Source organism: Gobius niger (assembly GCF_951799975.1).
Source record: "Gobius niger genome assembly, chromosome: 11".
Classification (NCBI taxonomy): Eukaryota; Metazoa; Chordata; class Actinopteri; order Gobiiformes; family Gobiidae; genus Gobius; species Gobius niger.
Window position 1 is genome coordinate 12,565,396 of NC_136862.1, and position 18,943 is coordinate 12,584,338.

General features: G+C 41.6%; 1 protein-coding gene and 1 long non-coding RNA gene across 3 annotated transcripts in view; both read right to left on the bottom strand.

The window, feature by feature from the left end:
* spns2 (SPNS lysolipid transporter 2, sphingosine-1-phosphate) overlaps positions 1-13,569 on the bottom strand; it is an 82,996-nt gene extending 69,427 nt beyond the window's left edge. For both annotated transcript variants that reach the window (XM_079565842.1, XM_079565843.1), the window contains exon 1: positions 13,127-13,569. In XM_079565842.1, the coding sequence (XP_079421968.1) occupies positions 13,127-13,358 (232 nt within the window). In that variant the 5' untranslated portion in view covers positions 13,359-13,569. The remainder of the gene's footprint in view (positions 1-13,126) is intronic.
* LOC306970034 overlaps positions 1-18,943 on the bottom strand; it is a 224,332-nt gene that overhangs the window by 71,754 nt on the left and 133,635 nt on the right. The gene's annotated exons all lie outside the window — the stretch shown is intronic.

An 18,943-nucleotide genomic window follows, 5' to 3' on the forward strand; every position in this document is an offset into this window, starting at 1 on the left:
GTGAACGAGGATGAAAGCCACAAAATAAGACAACAACACGGCAACAACACAAGGACAAATCTTAGATCAGCTTTCAAATGATGTCACACTGGCCTATAGGCTGTAAGCTACACTCGAGAAGCTTTTAGATTTGGGAAAAGCCGAACTGGATAAAATGTGTTCAGTTAAAGATGCACTATGCAACTTTTTAGGTGAAAACAAAAAAATATATAGATTATAGATATATAATATAATATATATATATATAGATATTTTTTGCATATTTGACCTTTTAGCGGCTCAGTGGCGTTATGGACACCTTTGCTTTGGCTCACAGTGGCCTTTATGATGCTCCAGGGTCAATTGTTTTTAGGGGTTCGTACCAGAAACTGGCCAGAAACCCCAAAACAATTGATTCTGGAGCATCATAGACGCAACTGTGAGGGAAAGCAAAGGTGCCATGCTGCACTCATAACGCCACTGAGTCACTAAAAGGTCAAATATGCACAAATATCAAGTTTTGTTTCTTCCCCACATAAAACGTTACATAGTGCACCTTTAAGGCGGGGGTTAAGAGGTTAATTAATGAATTGCTTTACAAGCCTGTGTCACAAGTTTCTCAAAGTGCTGCACTGTAGTTACTATCCATTCACTCCCAGTCTGTTGTAGTTAGGCATGTCACTATAATTACTATATTGACTCATCTTTCAAGACATTTTTAGCTCATTATTATTCAGACCATTTATTTGCACTTCTTTCCCGTTTTTCTAATGCAATACTTTACTTTTTACCCAAAGTAAGTTGTGTCTCATTGTATTTCATCTTCATTGTGGGATATTTCAAGATTAAGTACAGCATTTTTAAGCTTTAGACTTAGTTTCGGTTGCAATATGAGGTCTTCAATAATATCATTATTATTTCGCAATATATCTAATTCTAGATTTTGTTATCGTTATCTTCGACCTCCAATCCCTCACTACAAGCATGGGTGAGGCGTCTTGCCCAAGGACACAGGGACAAGGACAAAGGACGCAACATCTTGTAAATTATTTAATGTAACTTTTGGAAATCAATTCAGAACCTTTTTAAAGAAACAATTGATGGATGGTTTATGAAAATAAAATACTATACTTTTACTCTATATAGACTTTTATATCACAGTGCGCCATGATGCAGCAGACGCATATGAGTATCTATAAATCAGGACACAGTGTAATAAATAATCTGCAGAGAGATCTACAGCGAATGTCAGAGTGTATTTTAACTCCCACACGTCAATCAACATTGCCCACAGCTTTCGAGTGCTTTCTGTGCCGCTGCTAATGGGACATAATAAATGTCACCCAAACCAGCATCACAATATGCACAGACTGTCTCCTTTCCCGCTTCACATACTGCAAGGCATGATGGGAGTTCACACATGCACAAGTTTAAATCATTTCCTTTCTTCAGGCTCAACATGTGATTCCTTTCACATTTTTATATATATTTTTTAAATACTAATGTGCCAAGGTGACCGGACACTGCGTAGATCTATTGCTGTCCTTTTCTCTCAATGCCACAGTGTCATCATTAACATTGGCGGACAGAAATTTCAACTCAATTTTCATTCCAGTCATGGGTTGGACAGTTTCCATTGTAGACAAAGAACTCATGCAAAGTATTATGAAGATAATTGCACACAATTGTAATTAACTCCAAAAAATGTAAATGGATTCGCCCTGAAAAGTTTATTTTATTAGCACTGTCGTGTCTCTTTTCCAATTCCGCAAGGTCACACCTGAAGCCTATTATGGAGCGCTATTACTAAAGCAAACACCTTTGTCACTCTAAAGGCATGTGTCTGTAAACTTCCTCAGCAACATTTCTCATTCATGAGGTGTGCTAGTGCGTCAGGTGACTTCAGCGAAATTCTTTTCTTGCCGTGAGAAAACAAAGTGAAGGCATCCTCGCTCTGCATTCCAAACCAGTTTCTCTCATTAAGCACCTCTCATACCTCCAGCTCTCCGCACACACCACCCGGGGCTCCCCATCAGCTTATCAGGGCAGGCATTAAATGAACTGTGCAGGTTTCTCCATCAACAACTCCCCAGCTACAGCGATCTTATCTGCCTAACATGGTCTGGGATGAAGAAAACGTCCCGCCACAGCCACAATGGGGAGTTCTCAATCACGGCTGCTTCATGCATAACATCGGGATTTTTTTTGCAGTGTTATTTTTTTCCCTCTCTCTCTGGATACCAGCTGTGTCTTTGCAGCTTTGTGTATGTAAACCAGTGTGATTTATTCTAGCTTCAAAAGAATGTTGTGATAATCCAAGAGAGGCAGTGAGATGCAACCGAGCGTTTTGTCGAACAACCTGCACCCGATTTCAGCCTGTCATTGTGTCTTACGGACATTCTCCCGCGGTGACTAAAATAACACAAAGAATCAAAATCGTCCATGAATCAAGGTTTGTTTAGACTCGAGGCGTTCAGACGTCATACGGATTTGAGGAGGTGAATAATACTTTTCAGGGCTTGGCAAAATATAAATCAATGTCTTCCTCGTATTCATCAAGCTAAACTATTAGCTAGATTTTATTATTCAATATTAACTGAGTGCATTTTCTCCTGTCCTAAGAGAGTAATGTCTCATTTGAAAGCTGAGGCCTACAACACTGATCGGAGCTTTTTTGTTGTGTAGTCACCATGTTTTTTGTCCCATTTTTTAACTGTCTTTCCTCATGTTTTTGTTTCTTTTTTGTCTTGGCTTCACTACCTTTTTGTCGTTCTTTTCTTGCTACTTTGTTGCTTTTTTTGTCACTTTTTGTCATTGCTTACTTTTTGCCTTTTTCGTCACAAGACATTTTTTGTCAAATTTTTGTTGCGTTTTCATCCTTGTTTTCGTTGCTTTTTTTAATTTAGTTTTAAGTAATACCAAACTGGAGAAAATGTGCTTGGTTCAGGTGGGGGTTAAGAGATTAAAAAACGAATAACTTTCACTTGTATTGTTCATGAGATTGTTCCCAAATAAACATCACCTTCAAGGTACTATACAGAGTTTAAAAATGTTAAAATTATGTAATTTCCTCCCCCTACATGTTCCAGCCATGTCCTAATGTGTAGAATGAGCCCAGACCTATTCACCACAACTGCCTCTAAAATCCTGCACTGTCACTCAAAAGTTGTTACTTCGGGTCCGAATTGCCGTCATGCACGAGCTTAATATAGAAGGTGCAGTTACACGTATGACCTGAGGTGGCAGTAGTGAGTATAAAATGGCCAACTTGCACCTAGCCACTTTAAACAACAAATGATTGCCTGTCACTCCCGCACAGTTAAACACAGGGTATTGGCTAAGTGGGTAACACTGTTAACTAACCCTAGCCCCGGCCTCAGCTTTGTGGGTTCAAATGTCTCCAGAGTATTCCCTATTTTTTGTACCCAAAACATTACAAAGCACAATGTCGATCATTGGCTTTTGTTTATATATTGCAAACATATTGGTCCTGTGTTGCTGCAGTAAGTCATTTGCCTCTGCGGATGAACTGATTTGAATAAGGATTTGCATTGGGTTTATGTTGGATGATCATTTTCTTCTTGGCACTGACAACACTTGCTTGTAATCCTTTTGTTGCTACTTTTACTAATCATTCCTGACTGTGCTTTGATCTGGACTTTGGACATGTCTGATTGAAAGCCGGTCGAATAATGATTAAAGAATGCACCGATGACATTAGTCCTTGTTTGCTTATTACATCTTAGCAGACAGTGACACAGCTCTCTGGAATGAAACCCTGTGTGTGAACCTTTTACAGCACTGCCTGTGTGAGAAACTTTATTTACACTTATTCAAGCGTCTGTGACAGGTCAAGCCCTCATACGACCTCCGCTCCGTCCACTCCGCAGGCACCGTAATGAAATCCTGTTGCAATCACATCTCTCCGGGAGGACACCATAAATGATATCCACAAATCGAATCAGAAGTGCAGGTGATGAAACACTGAGTGGCGTATCAAACAAGATCATATAATCCATCCACGGCCTTGACTATTTATCCTATCCCGTGTAATTGTGGGATTGATTATGCCGTTCTCGGAGCAGCTTTTCAAATATTGGCCAGATAAGGACCCTAAAGGGAGGCGAAAATGGCCGCCACAGAGAGCAACAATCCTTTCGCGAGAGCAGGTCAATATTAGATCCGCGACCTCTCAAGAACAACTTGTTAATGTGTCAGAGAAAAATCCAATCTCAGCGTGTCCCCAGACGATACAGTTTCATCTCTCGTAGCGAATTCCAAGCTGCTGCTGCTGCCGCTGATCAATATTCAGCGTCTCTGCCTGTTGGAGCATTTAATTTCTCAAGATAGCATTTGTTTTGTAATGTGTAGCATGAGATATGTACTGCCACATTTATGCATTCGATTTCAATTTAGATAGGCGGTAAGCAATCGACTAAAGTCTTCCTGAATACTGCACGTCCAATCCATAAAAATGGGAAGATAATGGTGAATCAAAAGCCAAAGCCCTTTCACAATAAGTGGATCTGTTTACAATCCTGGATGGTCGATGGCTGGCCCACGAATGTTTATTATTTAGTTATTTGATCCTCATTTTACTGGGAAAGTCCCACTGAGATTTCAAAACGTCTTGTCCTTGAGGGGAACCTATTGTACATGTTTTAGTGATGGGGAAAACAGAGCAAATGGAAGAAACCCACACAGACACGGGGTATACATGCAAGCTAAACACAGACCAAGATGACAAGTCTGAAACAAATAAGAAATATTTATTTGAAACCCACTAAACACTTTGCAGTTTTCATCAAATAGATACTGCATTTAACATAAACTTTAGAAATCTAATAAACCTATAAAGCTGAAATCCTGCTATAAAAAACTCAGCATTAGCAATGGCTGCTTGTAGCAGAGTTTCATGATGACACCATTGCTGCAGTACCACCATACACAGGCAGCAAAACAAGCTAGTTTTCCATTAGGAAGCATTGCACTTTAGACACGTTAAAATCAACTTTAAAGCCTGGTTTCTAATTGTCCTAAAATTTCTACAACTAGATATTCCACCTGTGAAAACACTGGGTTAGTTACAATTAAAGAAACCAGGCTGGTTTTCGTAAGGAACATTTAAGAAATCTCGTATACTAATAAGTGCCAGACTTTGATTGACAGGCCGTTAGCATTAGCGCTAATGGCGCAGCTACGATTGAACTACGCGCCCCGCGAGGGCCGAGTCTACAGTGAAGATCTGCTCTTTTGCCCTTTTCAGGAACATGCTCCGTCAGAGCAGGGTAGGAGGGGTCTGTAAATCCGCCATGATTTCCCCCTCGAACATGGTTATTAACGTAAACGTGGAGGAGTGAGGAGGAGCTGTCTATTCTTTTCCACAGTCTATGAGCCCTAGTCATTTTAACAGACTCACATACTTTTTCCATGGATAAATACGAAAGCAATGTTTCCTGCAAAGCTACTGACAATGGTTCCGCGACCCACTCATTAAGAACCACCTCCCCATATTATGTAAAATCAATGGTGAGAGAAAAAGGGTAAACTGCCCTCTTTAGATATCAAACTGTAAATCGATGTTCTTACTGGACTGAGGAACTAAATTCACCAGGCAGTAGGGAAGCTGAACTCTCCCCTCCCTCTGCAGCCCCTTATTATGTACTGTACATTTGAGAGTCACACAATTTCAATTCACCGTCTGTGTCTTTACATGTGCAAGAACTGACAATGAAACAAACTGAACTGAACTAATCTTGCGCTCATAAACAGGTGGAATGCAGGGAGTGACCACGAATAAATTTTTCCCTATCACTTTTCAAAAACAGAGTCAGATGTTTCGCACAACTCAAACATGGCAAATGTTTCCACTCATCCCAGAACCTCTCGTGCCGTCACCGCGCGCTGGATACGCACCTCAACAGAGCTAATTTCACTGGTAAACAAGAGATAGAGCAGCCGTAAGATCACAGGGCAGGGCTAGATAACAGTTTCATACTTTCAAATCTTAATCTTTTGCTTTGTTTTTCATCCAGCGCAAATAAAATCCTATCCGCTCAGTCCTGGTGTCAACAGCTGCAGACAAAGTGGAGAGCGGCGTTTATCAGTCGGCCACTCAACTCCCCGTGTCAAAGTTCAGCAGCGCTTCAGGACAAGTGTCTTTATCTGGTGCGGTCTCACTCGTCAGGCTACTGGAAGGTACAGAGATAGGAACCGGTTGGTTAATTTGAATAATAATGCAGGCGCTCTATGTGGAAATTGCCACTCAGCCTCGATAACTTAAGTAGATGCGGGTAAAAATATCTCCTGCATCTGTTGGCCTTTTAGCTTTGTTGATGGATTTAGGAAGTGAAGTTTAAGGAGGGGGTTAAGAGCAGCTGAAGAAATGAGCGTATGCTGTAATGGGGCAATGCTATAAGACCTGATAGCCAATTTTAGATCTGTATTCTGTTTAAAAGTGTACAGATCAAGAAAACTGCAGAAGTATGAAAAATTAATTCTATTTCTTATCATTTTGTAAAATTATTATCTTTAATTCAAATAAGGAACGTCAAGGGAAAAGAAATCTACTTGTACTTGCTGTCATGTAGTTCAACATTTACATGCACGTCAATTGTGTAGTACTTTGACCTGAGTTTTTACATTAATATTTGACATATAACGTAAACATTTGCCTAGATCAAGATCAAATCAGAAATGTTAAAGTGCAAAAATGTTTACCTCTACGTATGTCACTTCCTGTCAGTGTCCAGGGGAAAAAATCCCAAGAAATGTCAAACTAAAAGAAAACTGGAGAAAGATTTATGCAAAACCTTAAGTGGAATTGTGCTAACTATGTTTTAGGAAAGATTGTGTCTAATGTGTCACATGTACTTTAATCTGCAAGGGTCTAAAGCAGGGGTGTCCAAAGTGCGGCCCCCGGGATCACTAGAGATGTTCCTTTTTATTCCTAGTTCAATAATTCTATGCAATTTTAACCGTACAAATAACAATTTATTGTGAGACAGAGCTGGCATTAAGGTTTTAATCATAAATAAAGGTGTGGGGCACAGTTTAAAGAGACTAGATGCAAGCTTCTATATTAAGCTCATGCATGACGGCACTTCGGACCCGAATTAACTACTTATTGAGTGACAGTGCAGGATTTTAGAGGCAGTTGTGGTGAACAGGTCTGGGCTCATTCTACACATTAGAACATGGCTTGAACATGTAGGGGGAGGAAAATACTTCATTTTGACATTTTTAAACTCTGTATAGTCCCTTTAAACCTCTTCAAAATACACCTAGTCGAGGGTTTCGTGGCCCTGACCACCAATCTGTGGCCCTTCACCCTGTGTACACTTCAATATGCGGTCCTCCATGAAAAAAGTTTGGACAACCCTGGTCTAAAGCATATAATAATATAATTGTTTTAAAATTAATCAAGGCTGACATTACAAATGAGAACCACCGGCATATAAAACCGTGTAGTGGCCGTGTATGACATAATTCATGTTCATGCTTTGCTTCTGTTTTATAAGTTAATCATTGGCAGTAAATGTGAACCAACCAAGTCCTATAACGTGTACCTTCTCTCTTTGGTGTTCACATAAATTTCCAGCCCGTGTTCATTCATATATGTACGGTTTCCGCGGGTGAACTCTGCCTTAAGGGAAGTGTGTCTGGCCCATGGTTAAATCCGTAGCCACCACATTAAAGCTCACTCATCATTGGCCCAAGGAAGAAACACAGTCTAAAGCCAGGGTCTACTATTACAGGCGCTGGCTAAATCAGAGCCCAAGGAACACACAGACTGTTTGGACTTACAGTAGTGGGAGTTCTGCGCCAGGACACACTGTGGGAAAGAGGCCGAGAAAGTGCATTTTAAACTCATTGTTAACGTCTCTTTACATCTGCTGCACGGTGCCCAGCTTTCCCTGTCAACACGGTTAGAAGAAGCTGCAAGAACAGAAGCCAAAGGATCAGAGCGCCGAGTGAGGCTCTGGATAATTTGGAACAGCTCAAAAACATATGGAAAAGACTGAACAGCGACTAGAAAGAAAATTGTAACGCGTTTGCCAAAGCTTAGAGCTGCTGTTTTCATGGGCTGTAAAAGTAGTGGAATAAGCCTGACGTATCTTACATAATATTTAGCAAGAAAAGCACTTCTGAGAACATGAAAAAGATCTAGTCTCTTCCTCCTTAATGCTTTTGTGTTTAAATTTGTTGAACACAATTAGTTTATCGGGTCTGTCGTTTGGAGAATCGCTATTGGCAACTTCCCAGCTGGACTTGCAGCCGCCATTGTACATAAATTGGACAATACTGCTTTGTACCGACTGTCTAATCCCCCTTAGTCACAAAATCTGTAAAATAATCCACAAATGATTATTTCTTTCATTTTTGATTAGACGTGAGTGTAGTGTGAATTGAAACAAGGATGGACGGACGGACCCAATACTGTGATTATAAATATTAGAATTTCCCCACTATTTTGTCTTTGTAAATCTTTGATTTCTAACAGAAGCAAATTGAGTTACATTATATTCCATGTTTGTTGCAGCTTATGTGGTGTTTTAGGATATGATGATGCACTTTTAGAACGACTTTTACTGTCATTTTTATGCCTGAGAGTTGACAGTATCAAGTATCATTACAGTCAATAATATCGTTTATCACGATATTTTCCTGCCTCAATATATCGAACTTCAAATGTGTTATCGTGACAGGTCTGATAAAAATGTCTGTGCACATGAGCAAACACTGAAATGAATGAAATGACCCCCCATGTGTTTATAGATAGAGCGTTGAAAGATCTTGTGTTGTGGCTCTTTGGAATGATTGTCGTCACCTCATACCTACAGGTCTTTAAAACTAAGGAGCATCAAAAGAAATGAAACTATGTGCAACCTATTAAAAGGTTTCCACTCGGATGTCTTTTGCACACAGGAATGTCCCAGGGCATGTGTGCGTACAGTGACAATAAGTAACCCCTGCAGCAACTGGACCCAGCTATCAGGCATTAATCTGCATAGCCTGTCGGACTGGATAGATCCGCTCCGAGATACTGCCATCTTCACCGTGACGCGCTTGTCTTATAAGAGGATTACCACTCCGCACTTCATCTGCGTCTATATGCGAAAAGCCAAAAGTTCACTGTGCTGGATTTCAACAGGTGTCCTATGGGAAGTGACCCCGTTTTCCGGAGCAGGGGAAGGGGGGGGGGGGACATGCATGACAGCTCGACTAAGACAAGTTAAGATGGACTAATCTGTTGCAACACCCCTAATATTGTTGTCAGCCAGATTACTGTAAGATGGGGAAGACTGATGGTATGCACGCAAGGGGTGGATAATGAGGTAACTCGAGCAAGAAAATGACCTTAAGACACTTTTCACACTCTCAGATTCGTAGCTCATGTCCCAAACTTCGAACACTTCTGGGTGGATTTGGGCACATACAATTTATGCTATTTTATTTTTACTCCAGACTTTAATTGTGTCAAATATTAAATGCATGAACAAAAACAGAGAATATTCTTAACATTGCATTCATTTCTTCTCACCTGCAAGTCTAGCCTTAAGTACTTACTGTCTGCTCTAACCTTATATTCTCTTAAAAAGAAGAAAAAAAAAGTCTAATCCCCTTCTTAATGATAAGCGGCGGAGGAGTCCCGACTGTCTGCTGCGCGACTATATGAGACCAGCGCCAGGATTTAAGGTTTCAAAGCCACCACGAATTAAATTAAAAACATAGTGGCACTCTAAATCTCCCCCTAGCTCTAAAAGTGGTGTTTGCAGGTTAAATTGCAATGTCCGGAGGTCAGACGCAGAGACCTCAGTGTAAAATATATGACGGCCCCAATATGGGAAGCAAATCATATTTTTATATTGAGACTATGAGGTCATTTCAATCTGTTCCTTTTTTTCTAAAGGGTTTTATGGCCCGACGTCGTCAGACAGGAGAGTTCAGGGTGAGAGGAGCAAGGAGGAGAGACATTCAGCAATTTGTCGGGGTGGACAAAAAAGTGCTACGCCAAGTGTGCAGTAGCTTAAAGTAATTCCAATCAATTTCAATGTACAGAATATTCAATAACAGCCAAGTTTGATGCTAAAATCTTACATGTACTTTATGTTACAAAGGTTGACAAGCATGAGCACTCTTTCTGTTGCCAATTATAGATACACCTATTGAGGAAATAATCCAAGTGTGATGCTCTTACTGTGCAGCCCTACCAACCCTGGATGAAGTAAGTTTTGAGGGTCGGGAAGGGCATCTGACAAAAAAAATCTAATATTACATCTATTTGCATGCTTGGAGGGCTTCGGAAACACATGATTTGCTGTGGCGAATCTGAACAGATAAAAGGCAAAGGAATGAAAAGCATGTCCCTAATTGTAAATCAAAAGTAGCCCATATTGAAAGTGAATGGGATAAATTGTATGGAAATATTGTAATGCTTTCTAACACACTACAACACGGTCTGAGCATATCAAACCTGGTATAACACCTGCAAGTGCACAGACCAGACCTACAGCAGGTACACCCCTGAAATGTCCCAGACGCTCCCCCATTTCAGCGTCTGGGCCGGTCGTAAAACTACGGTGGGCTTCAGAAGGGAGCACTGAGGGTCAGGCCTGAACAGCTGAGCCTAAAAAGACACAGTGCGGAGTTGCCGGTCACGCCCCTCCACTCCACTCCTCAGTGCACGCCTGACTCAACCCTAATGTGACTGACTTTCACACTTGAACACCGCGAGAGTGTGTGAGGAAATCCAGTTCATTTGTCTCATGCCAACACAAAGATTTAAAGACGTTATAGGGGATTTCCTGGTCTCTCGTCAGTGGTTACGGGGTAGTGGAAAGAGTGGAATAATAAAGCATGCAGAAATACTCAAGGCTGGCTGAAAATGACATGCTGGTTCTGGTTCAGAAAGACAAACCCACACAAGCATTGTTTTTATGCAAATTGATTCTATAGCTTGCAATTAACTAGCCGTAGAAGTCAGAAATGTAAACAAAGGATCGTTACTTAACTATGATGACACCGACAAACAAAGGCAAACTCCGATATTACATCATGGAGTAAAAATAATGACATTACAGTAAATATTATCCACAAAGTCAGTGATAAATATACTGGACACATGGATGGATACACTCTCATTCACTCTCGCAGTCATCAAACATCAGAATCTGTTGTCATTTCGAACATCTCCACTTGTAACCAAAATAGTTTAGTTGACAGACTATATCTCCCCATGCTTGTTCCACCAATAGCCCCCACATCTGGACGGGTCACCCTATGTCTCTCCCTGTGACAATGCTTTAGTGATCCCCACACTACAGTAATAGCTGGTGGCACAAAGGCCTTTTGACATGCACTGGTCCGCTCCCCTGTGCTGCTCGCCACTATACTGCACCATACCACCCCTCACATCTCCCCACACCTCCCATTCATTCCTCTTTTCACCCGTGCTTTCTATGGCTGTGCGTTCAGGCGTGCAACACGGGGAGATCTGCTGTGTACTACACTCACTGCTTAAGAGGAAATTTGAATAATAAATCAGCAGTAGTACGAGATTGCGGCTAATTACACGCAGCCATCCCCTCTTTTTCCCTTATCTTGAAGTATTTATAGGGAAGCCACAGTAAATTGCCTGGTTTGTAGTGCTATCACCAGATGTGCTCGAGCGCCTAATTACTGCTGCAGTGTCACTCACGCAGCGGGACACAGAGAAAAGCCTTTAAAAGCACAAAGTAACTCAAAGTGCTGGCAATGCGGGCCTGTAGATTATGAACTACATTAAAAAAAAAAAAAAGGTGACAGGAATAGGTGTCTTTTCCCCATGTGGCTGGGTCCAAGGCAAGCTGCAGCACTGTTCCCCCCTCCCCAACCCACACACCCAGCCTCCAATCCTTCCTATTCATCTTCATTTCGCTAAATTCCAGCAAACTGAGCGGCACTGCAGACAGGAATCTCATCACGCCGTATGAACAGGTGCACGGCTAAGCATGATACAGAGTAGTTAATGGTGATAAGGGCTTTGAAGTGTGGGGAAATCGCTGCTGATGTGATCTATTGTTGTGTAAAGATAGGATCAGAAATAGGCATTTTATCAACAGATTCTTGCTCAGGTCCTCCACCTCCCTCTGCACAAAGCTCAAACTGAACCAAGAGCACAGGTACATTTTCAGTTTCCTTTCTCTTACAACATAAAATCATGCTCTATTTCTCAGAAGGGAAAAACAGAATGTCAAGTCACTTTTTCCCCCCCGAAAATCAACACAATTGCCAAAAGGTCGACTTTGTTTTTTTGTTACTATGTCTCGAAGCGCATGCGACTGCTGTGTATGAGCTGAAACTGCACTTTGCCCAGTGATACATCTCCCACAGCGAACAGACTTCCCTCCATTCTCAGTGCCGCAGCAATTCCTTAACCCGTTCACTGCCAAGATACATTGGAAACAGACAAGTCCGGATGAGAAAGACACTGCTTGTACAAACAGTTGAAATTAAACCGGGCTTTAAAATAATACACGCAAAATTAACTCAACTTTCTTAGCAGTAAAGAAGGATGTGGTTTTGAAACAGCACAGGGGAAAGATCTGTGACTTTGACTTAATATATAGCCTACAGTTCTAAGTGCACTTTTCATCAGTCCATTTTCATTGCTGTTGTTTTAAAGGCAGATCTGAGGCTACAGAGTAAGGAGGCTTGGAGAGGATTAAAAGCACATGGCCTCATCCCAGCATCACACACCAACAGCATGCAGCTCAACCAGTCTGTCAGAGTCAGACAGAGATTTGTCCTCACTCCACAACTACACTGATCAAGAATAAGCAAAGAAACTGGTGGGCAAGAGGCTCTGGCTTTTGCTGAAGTGTGTATTAGGCTGTAATGATTAATCACTCACAAACAATTTGCAGATACCGCATAGTGTATTATCGATTTGGGGAACAGTTTGATTTAATCACACTTGCTCTATTCACTGTAAACATCTTGTGGATAGACTGTCCACTGCGCTTTAGCAAACCCATTGTTCCGCCCGTCTCAGCGGAGGTGCGCGTGTGCTCCTCAAGACTGCTCCAGCAATTAGCGCGTGGAAATCAAAGACAAATCTCAATGCTACTTCATATTGTAAAACACACGGCGAGAGGGGACTTACCGGCTACAGTGTATCTGTCCATGTAATTGAGGATGTTCCCGAAGGTGAGGATCCCGGCAGCAGCAGCCGGTGAGCGGCACCGGAGCAGCGCGGCGCGGAATTTGTGTCCCGGTTTGCACGGGTGCAGGTCCGGGCTGGATTTGAGAGCGGGGCTCATGCTTCCAGACAGCGTGCGCACCTCGTCCGAACTGCTGCAGCCTTCAATCTCGCATCCATCGCTCTCCACACACATATTTTTACACGAGAAATCCAGCGTAAAAGAGAGAAGCAAAAAACACCCGTAGACAAACACAGTAAAAAAAAAGAAGAAGGTTGAGCGACACGACTCGTGGTTCACTGTGGACGGCTCGCGGCGGGTTTATTTGTCAAGTGTTGAAACGCAGGAGCCGCTCTTTGGGGTATCATAATTCTGTAGCAGCAGAGTGCAGTGACGGACGGGCGCTGCGCTCCTTAGTTTTTTTTGCCAATAGACAGAGCGCTATTAGTGCGGGGGGTGTGGCCTGAAGACGGAGACTCCGCCCCCAATATGTTCATAGGCGCACCTGACCCTTCTGCAGATGCGGGAAATGCAAGCCCACAGTAGTAGGCCCACAATAGAAACAGCGATGACATGCAGTGGGCGTGACCACGATTATTCATTTATTTGTTTATTTATTTGAGGCTACTATCATCCCACTGGAGAACACAAGTATTACACTATGTGATGCTGATTTGCATTAATTTGTACCAATGGAAATGTGGAAATTTGTCAAATCAGCTGACTTATTTCATAGCATTACAGTTATTTTGCTTATTGACTTCTAAACGCTTGTAAACAAGGACAACATGGAAATGTATAAATCTATATATTCACACTTTCTTTTACACTACCCCTGCCAAATTTAGTACAACGTAATGTGCTATGTAACAATGTGTAATAACTTGTACCTATGGGTCAAATACACAGTGGAACAATATGTATTTGTAGTGTGGAGGTACACAATGTAATAAGGTATACAGTAAGACCACGACTCTAAGCATAACCTTAAGCCATAACTCTAAGGGTCTTATATCTTATTACATTATGTACCTCCAAAGTACTAATACACATTATTCCATCGAGTATGTTCAACAGGTACAAGTTATTACACATTGTTACAAAGTGTATTACATTGTTAGTTAGGTACAATGTATCAAAGTTAAAGTGTAACCGAGTGTAATGATGCATACAAGGAATGATATGTTTTAAGACTGAAGGAACATGTCTAAACTTTGACTTAACTATGATTATCACAAATTAAGAGTGCAAAACCACACTGCATAAAGACACTATCTTATCACTGTCTTTCGAATCTGCTTCCTCAGCACTGTCAGACTGGCCCCTGAATAAACTCATCATTGGAAGAGAAACTAGCCTTGATTGATACAATTAAGCACTGAATAGCCCATTACTCACCATTAACTGTGTTTGCATGTATGTAGCACTCAAACTGACACCTCTGCAGTTCCCTTTTTATCATGAATACACACTTAACATTTCCATAGATGGTCTTTTAGATACATTAAATAGTTGCGTGTGGGCTGCCTTAGCCATTTGTACTTCATTAGTCGTAAATCAATAGCCTATGCACTACATTATTACGTCAGCCCTGGACTGAACAGAGAGCGAGAGAGATGAATCACATGTCGAGATGTTTGTCTGTGGCATTCCAAGTGGTTACAGTATAAACCAAACAGGGAAAAAAAAAAAAAAAAAGGCAACTTTGGAGCAGGGAAAGATGAAAGCGAGCCATGCCCTGGGATCACTTCTTCTATTCTTTCAGCAGTTTCTCATCAGCCATTCAAGACAGCAGCAGCGCCCTGTCGCACTGCATAATGCTGTTTGTCGTCAACACCACAAGGAATGTTCCGCCGCAACCACCGTTTCCAGACAAAAAAAACATCTCCCCAAACTTTGGAATACCGATGGTCAAAAGTAATGACAGCCCTCACGTTCGGTTATCCATCTCTACAATCTGCTTTACTTACTCTGCGGAGAGATGGTGATTAACGTGGACAATAAGAGCCAACATTGTCTCGCATGTTAAAATGAGCAATAATGGAGGATACACTGATGATATCTAATCCATGAATGGTTGGACAAGTCCCATGCAAAGAGAGAGGATGCGGTGGGCTACATCTTGGCACATGCTGTGGGGAAGGTTGGGTGTTTGCCTGGCTCTGCAGGAACTGGCATTGATTGTGCATCAGCGTAGAGGCCTATAGGCACTGAACTTACACTGCTCGCCTCGACCTGCTTTGTTTAATCGTTTTACACTGTAAGGTCTCCTGTGTGTAGCACTTCCCTTTTGAAATAGTCACATAGCAATCATATTTTAACACACAGCCTATATGCAGCCCAATGTGCAAAAGGGAAAACACCCACAAGCTTTAGATCTGGATGTGGTCTTTCCATACTGAGATCTGTTCTTACCTGAGCTTAGACGAGTTGATACGTACCTGTCTGGTCTTCGTGCGTGCACGTGGAGGAGTGTGGTAGCTTCCAACTTCACCCCTGTTTGGAGCTATAGGAATACATTGGGAGAGGCCAAAAGCTAACAACATCTTTGGTCTTTTTGTGTGACTGAGGGCACGCACAATGACCAGACAGGTACACATCAACTCGTCTAAGCTCACGTAAGAACATCTCAGTATGGAAAAACGGTGAACTATTCCTTTAAGTCGTTACAGCAAGACCTGTCACGATTACAACATTTGAAGTTCGATATCGGGAGGCAGGAAAATATCACGATATACGATAATGGAGGACCACTTGATGCCACTGAAACCAATTCATAATATGGAAATTTCAGTCATAGCTTGTTCTAAAAGTATGTATGCTTTAAAACAAACGGGCTGCAATTAACACAATGTACATCAGTAAACCTGTTTAATGCAAATTAATGTACTGACGGTAATAATTGAGCCTAAAATTATATTGTTTTTCTGTATTTTATTGGATATTTTATCGATGTAATAATAATTGTGACAGGCCTACTTACACCATTGTCACTGTATTTGCTAACCCATTTTTTTAAACCATTTTATTCCATTAACAGATAGGTTTACTTATTCTAAATACAATGCTATAGTCGATAGATACACAAAGGAATTCCAAAGTGCACATGAAGATACAGGAAAAGTGGAGAGCGCACAGCCCAGCTTGTGGTCTAATGCAGAGGGCTTAGGAGGGAGCCTTGTGTCTACCCATTCAGAGCCCCTTCTACCCTCCCTTTTCTTTGGGATGTGTTTAATATGCTGCTCATGTCATCTGGATCTTGTGTGTGTGTTTTTTTTTCCTTTTTTTTTTTTTTTTTCTATTGGACAAAACATGGTGGCTTGGTGGAGCTGGTCCTGAGATTATTGTGCTATGTGGCTCACAGCCCTGCCTTCCTTCCTGCCTGCGCTTCAGGGCCGAGGCTGCAAAGCATGATGGGAGATAACCCTGCAATCGACCGGTCCCATGCCCCTCTGGAGAGCGATAAGGGTTTGCATACGCACATGAGGTGGTGCCTTTTAAAGTTTAAATGTCCAAGTGACACGTGCGACAATCAGCTGAGCGACTATCAGCTGGGTTTCGGGACAACGCCTACAGCACGTCCCTTTAACTATGAGGCTAGCTCATTTGCATAATACAGAGAATAAGATATAAAAAAACAAATTACAAAGGAAAACTTCAAAGCAGCAAGGGATTTTTTCAACCTGGCTTTGACATTGATCATCCTTGTGAGTAATAGTCATCTTTGCTAAATAAAATGCTGTTTATTCATTGGTAATTGTTTCATTTCCTTTGCTCATTAAGGCAATTTGTACAGATATAAACAAAAGTCACAAAGGGTGACTAATGAGTGTCATATTAATGTGTAATCAGTTACATTTAGAACTAACTAACAATAGGGAATGTTAAAGATAAGCAGCTCCTCCCTCTGCTCCGGCCGCAGTTTGATTTATTGCAAGACTGCTATTATTACAGACGCTGTTTAATGACTCCTACCACAACCGATACTAGGTTTGTCTGATGCAGAGTCACTTTGTTGACAAAACATTTCCTCATGATTCTCGTCAGTGTCATATTTTTGGAAACTAAAACTAAATTCAAAGTTGTTCATGTGAATATTACTACAGTATGACTCAAACATCCAGATAAGAAGGGATTGAAACAAAACTTCCTTTGAATGAGCCTCATATTGTTTTAATTTACAGCCAAAGGAACAGGTCTGGTCTCTTGTCTATGTGGGAGGAGCAAACCCAGTGCACCTTGATTATATGTAATTATATAAAATATTACAAGCGTAAATTTGACTAATTGAATGAAATCCTCATTTTCATCATTGTTTTGATGCGAGGTGGGGGTTAAGAGGTTAAAACTACACTAAAATGAAATGACCAAAACTAATTGAAATGTTTGAGATACAGTCCTCTACAGACATTCACTCCATGTCCTTCTATGTGCAATTCCTGGTTCCCTAAAACAATGACCACATAATTCCATTTCCTTCACGTAAAAAGCCTTACTGTATTTCTAGATATGCTGCTTTGACTGACATGGCCACAGTTATCGTGGAAGAGTTTGGGATTCTCCAAAGTGCTGCTTGATTCTCCGCAGTGGCGTCACGTGTGAAGTCCACGCGCTTCCTCTTCCTGTACCAGAGAAATAAGCCTTGGACCGAGACTCCTATTTTTCCCTGAAACTGGACGGCCGCTCTGCCCTGTGCACACCCTATGTAAAGTCTGCCAGGACAGAATAAACACATCTTTGTTTGGTTGGTCTCCAAAAGAACACAGCAAGCATTCATCACTGTCTTTCTGCCGGCGCACACACAATTAAATATAAATGCAAATCTTCAATGGAGGCTTCTCTCATTGTCCTGTTAGAAGATGGTTATTGTAAGGATTATCTGGATTCAGCGGAGGTGGTGCAAGTGCTCCAAAATGTATTGAGAAGTAATGTTACTCCAAAAGGTGTGCTGAACTGAATGATCCAATCAATATACAGCGTGTAAAGAAAATATGCAGCTCCAGCTTGTCTAATCTAGAGCATATCTTATCCTAACACATGTCTGTAGTGGAGACAGAGACCCTGGTCCATGTCCGGCCAGACCACCCCACTCTCTACTATTCCGCTGCTCTCATTTGTTTTTGGAGTCGGTGCCGTCTAGCCCTGACTCGAGGTGTGGGCTATCCCATTCTGACCTCCCCGCAGTGTGCAACCTGTGGACAACCCCCCTACCCCCCCCCTCTCACTGCTATGTGGTAATGCAGGCTGGCTCTGGCACAGTCTGGAGCGGAGCAGCTGAGGATTTGAATAGATCTGGCCTGATGTCTCCTCTCCTCGGCCACTATAGCATACAGGTGCACTGAGTTAGACTGGACTAAATATAGTATTGTGGGGACAGTCTTCATCTGCTCTTTCAATTATTTATTAGACATCTCTATCCAAATTGGACTTCTTGATCTGGGGCTTTGGTGGTCACCCCATAAAGGCAAGAGCAAAAGGACAAGACAAAAACATATGCAGAAATTCACATAAAACTAATCTAATTGGAAGCACAAAAAGAGAACCCCACCGAGGCACTGGTTATAGCCTAAACTAGTTTTATCGTAAAAGAGATGCAGCCTGTCTTACAAGTCTTACATGTTATTGATGCAACGGCAATAATGGTGCTGGCATTTGAAATCAATACTTTACCTAAATATCATGTTGCAATTAATTAAACCTGAATGGGCTTCCAGTACAAGGGAGGATCTTTCTTCCATGGAGACTAAGGTGCTTTGTCTTAGTCATAGAAAGCTCAAGTT